This window comes from Ipomoea nil, unplaced genomic scaffold, assembly GCF_001879475.1.
Source record: "Ipomoea nil cultivar Tokyo-kokei standard unplaced genomic scaffold, Asagao_1.1 scaffold2690, whole genome shotgun sequence".
Lineage (NCBI taxonomy): Eukaryota > Viridiplantae > Streptophyta > Magnoliopsida > Solanales > Convolvulaceae > Ipomoea > Ipomoea nil.
Window position 1 is genome coordinate 201,583 of NW_017619118.1, and position 6,377 is coordinate 207,959.

The 6,377-nt window shown below is 41.6% G+C and overlaps 1 protein-coding gene across 1 annotated transcript; it reads left to right on the plus strand.

Moving 5' to 3' along the window:
* The first annotated feature begins 4,549 nt into the window (after nucleotides 1-4,549).
* On the plus strand, nucleotides 4,550-5,339 carry LOC109155033. The gene has a single exon (XM_019302763.1). It carries the CDS (start codon nucleotides 4,638-4,640, stop codon nucleotides 5,202-5,204), a length of 567 nt encoding a protein of 188 aa, XP_019158308.1. The 5' UTR covers nucleotides 4,550-4,637; the 3' UTR covers nucleotides 5,205-5,339.
* The last annotated feature ends 1,038 nt before the right edge of the window (nucleotides 5,340-6,377 follow it).

The following is a 6,377-nucleotide window of genomic DNA, read 5'->3' on the forward strand; positions in this document are numbered from 1 at the left end:
AGGTAATTGAGACAAACCACATTGTTCAATAGTCTCCCCAAATCCACGTAGGAGATTATCTGGATGTGGTCTGCCCCCTCACTTCTCATTCTGGAATAAGAGGTGATCATTAAAATCACCCACCATGATCTAAGGTAATCCAGACTGTGCTGCCAACGCTTTTAATAAATCCCACAATTCCACACGTCTCATATGTTCAGGGAACCCATAATAACAGGTCATCCTCCAGTTTGGAAAACCAGTCACACTAACTTCCACATCAATATGATTCCTCGAGAAACTCAGTAGTCTTGCTGTATTATTTTTCCTCCATAGTAATGCTAATCCACCGCTTAATCCAACAATTAACATAAAAAAGTCCATCAAACCCAAGTTTGACACGAATACGTTCAACATGTATCCGCCCCACATTGGTTTCCGTAAGAAAAATAAAATCAGGCTTCTTCCGGGACACAATGTCCACAATTTCACGAACTGTTCGTGGATTGCCCAAGCCATGACAGTTCCAGCTCAGAGTACTCATTGTGTTGGGCGGGTCTGGATACCAGAACCTGCCTGTTGCAAGTTCTTTGAGCGATCAACCATATTAACATCCATACCCGTGGGTGTGCCCCCTAGTGCCATGATTCCCATTCTAACGTCGTCGTTTAGATATGGCGGTAATTCTTTCATCCGAGCATGTGGATCTTTGTCCATGCACTGCCTCATCACCATCTTCCATGCACTGCCTCATCACCATCTTCCATGCACGGTGTCGCTGCCAGCTGTACCTCCAGTTCCACATACTGCACCGGGACGTCCGACGGTAATAGCCAATTGTAACACCCTGTGTTACGGCCTTCAATCCCGGATTAATTATTTAATTAATCCCGTTAATAATAATTAAATATGATTTAATTCGGTTAGGTTTCCCTTTAATTAATTAATAAAGGCCCACCATGAACCGTGGACCCTTGCCTAAATTAGAGTCTTAAGCCTACTAGGAATAAAGAAAGTAAACCTTTTACTATTCAGATTATGATTAGGATTCTCTTTAATTAATTAATATGGTCCACTATGGACCATGGACCCTTATCTCTAAAACAAGCCCTTAGTCCTATAAGGAATAGAATTAGTAAACCCATACCATTCAGGCCCTAATTAAGAGTCTTAAATATATAAATAGGGATATAGGAGGCACCTAGAACCCCCACCACAATAATCCCTCACCACACAAGAAGTTCCAAGAATTCCCTTAGGAGAAATCAAGAAAGAAGAAAGCTTCAAGAAAGACCCTTCATAGCCAAGGAATTAATTAAGGCTAAAAGGTAACCCATGTCTCAACAAAACCTATTTTCATAGCTATGATTCCCCTCTTAGGATTTCCCCCATATTCTTGTGTGTTGACGATTCATTATGTCGATCTTGGTAATTGGTGTTATGATTCCATGGGTGATCTTGATGATCTTGATGGTATTAAGAGGCTCTTGATGATTATATGATGTTCTTGATGTTCTTGATGATTATATGATGTTCTTGATGTTTATGTGATATTCCTACCGAATGTTGACATTAGGAGATGAATTGTGTTCTTGTTGATTTAAAAGTAATTAGAACCCTAGGTTGTATCGTGGAACTCGTATGGTATTGTTCTTGGTATATTGGGTGGGAATTCGTATGTTTGGGTGTTGATTATGTTTAGAAAAGCATGATAGGTTATGTGCCGTATGTTCTCGCTCTTGAATCCATTAATTGTCTACGTATTGTTGTCAATTGCGTTTGAAAGTGTCTAAGCATGGTTTCGGGTTCCACAAAGGTTCCCAGGGCGTTTTTGGTGAAAAAGAGTCAGTGGGGGGTAGGGGATCCGCCACCTACCCGCGCCCAACATGGGCAACGCCGGCAGCGGGCGGGCAGCTGCCTGCCGGGCACCCGCTGCCCGGAATCACGCCACCGGCGGGTGACACCTCACCCACCGGTTACCCGCTGGATTTTACCCCACCGTGGGATTTTGGCTTCCCCGTTTGATGTTCCCCCGACCCCCGTGGTGTCCCAACGGACTCCGTCTATCGTGCCTATGTCTAGTTTGATATTTCGGGTACCGTTCGTAGGTTGTATGAGTCTTATATATTGCATGCTAGTTGAATTGGTATCCCGTTGACCTAGGTGAAAGAAGTATGAACCCCTTAGGATTATTCTTAGTATGTGAAGGATCACGCATAGGTTTTGTTATACGTTTTCTCCCCATTCCCAATGTGTTAATGTGGGTTGCATGTGCTTGCTATGTGTTATGTGTGCATGATACCCCAATTTGGTTGCGATCAAATTGGTTATACGGGCAGTTGGATGGGTTGAGAACCATACTGACTGTTAACCAGGCCGGTTGCGATCGGTCAGGTATATAAATATTATATAGGGCTGCGGTCCACCGTTTGGTTGCGATCAAACGTTTCTACATGAGCTGCGGTTCATATTTCCTGGCTGCGGTCAGATGACATACTCTTGGGCTGCGGTCCACTGTTTGGTTGCGATCAAACTATGATGAGCTGCAGTTCATCGGTCGGTTGCGATCGACCCCTCCGTGTTGTGATACAGGGCAGGGTCCTGCGGGGCCGTGTCAGAGCTATATGCGCTGACCCTCATGTATGGGCATGCGATTGGTCCTGTGGCGCCAACAAAGTGTGCTATGTGATGAGATATGGAAGAGTGGTTGTTATGAGTGTCTTGGGATGTGACTTTGGGTTTATGACGGGAATCATATATGTCGGGTTATGGATATTAACTGTGCTTATCTTTATCTGTCTTGCCTGTTTTTAAACTTTATATGCTTGGTATAATTGTTGTCTGTGCTTAGCTCTATCTGTCGAGTCTATCCCTGTTTTAAAAGCTAGAGTTTCGTAGGATATATCTTCATGCTTCAAAATGGTTTTCGTATATCTATATATATGTCTATATGTATTGTATTTCAACGCGTTGGAGTGGGTTACCAGCATCTCTCGCTGAACAGATATATTTGGCTTTCAGGCACAGAAGAGTAGGCACGGGAGCGCGCTAGAACCTCGGAGCGTAGAAGTAGATAGTTTCCTTTTTGGCCTGCGTGCCATGTTATGCATTCTCTTTATTAAGGATATTAGCTAGTTAGCCTGTGCACCTGAGTTCTCCAGCTCAGGTGTGGCATAGCACCCCGTACTCTTTGTATTGTGTTTTGGATTTAATAAGATTCTACCTTTATTATATAAGCTTCAGAAGTTTAAAAATTTCGGGGTGTTACACCAATGATCCCCGATCGGCCTCAGTCCCCTGACGTGCCCGACACACATCCACGTTCCAAAAGGGTAGAGTTCGGGTGATAGATCCGAGTCCGGGACTTTAAGACAAAATTTATCCGAGTGCCCTAGGTATCCACAGAAAAAGCAAAAGGTATGGAGTCGCTCATATTTGAAACTTACCCACCCCCATGATTTATCTCGGCGGATTAGCTTCATCCTCCTTTTCAGCGACCTATCAATGGGGATAGATACTCGAATCCGATAGAAAGTCTTGAGGGGGCCGTCCAGTTGCCTTTCATCGCATTTGATAAACGTTCCAATAAAATTTCATATCTGCTCCAGTACCACAGCCGTATTGTAGCCAATCGGTAGCTCATACACCTAGACCCAGAGATCGACCGAGTCAAGGAGGACATTCCCCGGTAATTGCCCTTCGTTCAACTCCTTACAAATTAACGTACAATTCTCAAATGACCAAGGACCCTCTTCCAAAACCCTTCAGATATATGTTTTATGATGGAACACAAACTGGAAGAGGTTAGGTTGGAGTTCTGAGATCTGCACCCCCTTCACCGGCTTCCAGACAGAAGCCATAACTTGCCGCATATATTCAACCTTGATGAACTGTTGAGTCAAGAAACGGCCTATCAAGGTCCATGACGCCGCCGCAGATACCGCTGCTATGTCATCCATCAGCGCTGCCTCCACGTCGATGTCCTCGTCTTTCAAGATCATATCTGCCCACCCCGTCGACAAACCTGCTATGCCATCACCGCTTGTCAAAGTCATGCTGATCGTGATTTGCCGTAGATCACGCCGAAAACCGTGCGTCGGCCAAAAGAAGGAAAGAAAACCCTAATCGAGAAAGTAGGTGATGGAGAGAAAACCCTAGCTAAAGGGAGAGAATTTTCAATTAAGAACTCTAAAATTGTTTATAATTTAATATCTTTAATTCTATTAATTAAATATATAATAAAACTTTTATTCCATCACACTGATAAAATTATTGCGGTAATAATCATTATGAAAATTAAACTAAACATGAATTGTTGAATTTAATTTTATAATAATTACATTTAAATTATTTCTCTTTTTTCTCATATTTATTGTCTTGGTTCCAAAAAAAAAAAAAAACTTTCAATAGTTATTTTTGGAGTTTCGAGGCTGACCTAATTGGAAAACCCGTTTGAATGTTGGGTAAAAAGAAGTATCATTTGACTGGTAAAATCTCCCTGGCTACCGTTAGTAAATGAATCAATTATGAAATATTATATGGAGTGGACCCAAAGGAGCAATGGGATCCGATGGGTGTGGGTCTAACCAGTCAACAACAGTCTCGTCAAGAGAAACCCAATCCCAAACCCCTCCATCCATCCTCACATCCTCTCTCCAATGGCGGACTACGAGGCAGCCACCGCCGCCCACCCGGCCAGTCTGATCCACCACGAGGCCGCCCTGCAGGCCCTCAACACCATCATCCAGCTCCATTTCGAGAAGACCCTCGAGAAGAAACGCGCAGTTGACCTCCAGAAGAAGGAGCTCTGGAAGATGTTCCAGCTCTTCTTCCTCTTCCTGTCCCTGGTTTTCCTGGGGCAAGCCCAGTCTTCGAGGCTGCAGTGCCGCCATTGCTGGGTCCCCATCGGGCTCCTCTCCATGGCCCACCTCATCTTCTACGTGTCAGTTGCCCAGACCCTCAGGTGCATCAATGGGTTCAAGTACCAGCGGCGCTGCCACAAGCTGACGCTGGGCCTCGCCACCGAGCGCCTGCGGCGGCTGAAGATGCGGATGAGCAGCGGCGGCGGCGAGGACGAGGTGGCCGAGGAGTTTGAGATACATTATCAAGAACCGCCGGAGAGTTACTTTGGTAAGTTCAAGAGGAATTGGGCTTTGCATTTTGGATTCTTGATCTTCATCTATGCTTTCATGATCTCTTCCTCTGTTGTTCTCCTTTGCTTCTAGGGATTTCTCTTTCTTTTCTTTTTTTTCTTGGGTACAATTTGTTAATTTGTTATTAGGGGCTTAATCAATTTTGTTAATGTAGCAGAATAATCTGTATACTTCGTATGATAATATCTACGGTTGAGATTTGTGATTGTCATGGTTCTAGTTTAATTTCTTAGCTTATTTTCTTGGAAAAATTTCATAATAAAATTAGGAAAATTCTACCAAGTACCTTGCGCTCAGTTGACGTGTAGTGATTTCTCCCATATGAGGGGTCATAAAATCGAGCTTTAATAGAGGTATTGTTGACTATTTAGGGTTCATTAGGTTGAAACTATATTTGAATAGATAGTACAATGTATTAGAGACAGTAACACTAAAAAAAATAAATAAATTCTAAAGCAGTTATTATTGGTATCAATTGAAAAAGTATATTTTTCGGAAAGATGCACATTTTGTTCTCGAGTTATTATAAGTTAATTGTAGGATTTGTTTCTACTCGTGGATTTCTCACTTCTTGTTCTTTAGATATAACTAACATTGTAAATTTCATTCTTATTTTAATTGGTCTTGCATACTTAATGTCCTTAAAGTATAATTGATGTGGAAAGTCTTTAATGTTTTGTTAGAAAAAAGATAAAATTTGTAACATCAATTATAACTTATCACTAACAAGTTGAGACAAATACTACAATTACTTTACGAATATTGTAATTTTTATTTTTGATTATAATCTCTAAAAAGGTAAAGTGTAACTTTTAGTTAACTTATAAGGTGCATTTGACCAAGCTATAACAGTCATTAAAACCGGTGGACCACTTTCATCACTATTTGAAAAATTTGCTATTGTTTTAGTCTCACTGCTTTTCAAGATTCACTTTTAGAAGTTAAAAATTGTTTAAGTAGTTAGAAGTAGTTGAAGGAAAGTAGAGAACTAATTTAAAATTTTCACCAAAAAAAAAAAAAAAAAAACTAATGTAAAATATGTTACGCTTTTTTTGTCGAGAAATTCTCCAATAAAGTTGATCCATCTATACTGGTATTTAATTGAGCATGGTAAGTAATTAAAGCTTTAAGCTTGTGCTTTGCTGTTAGATAGGGACAGCAGAATGAGCAGATTGAGACAATAGTTACTGTTAGACGACAAGTGCTGCTCGCTACAATTAATCATCTTAGGCCATCCACACTTGT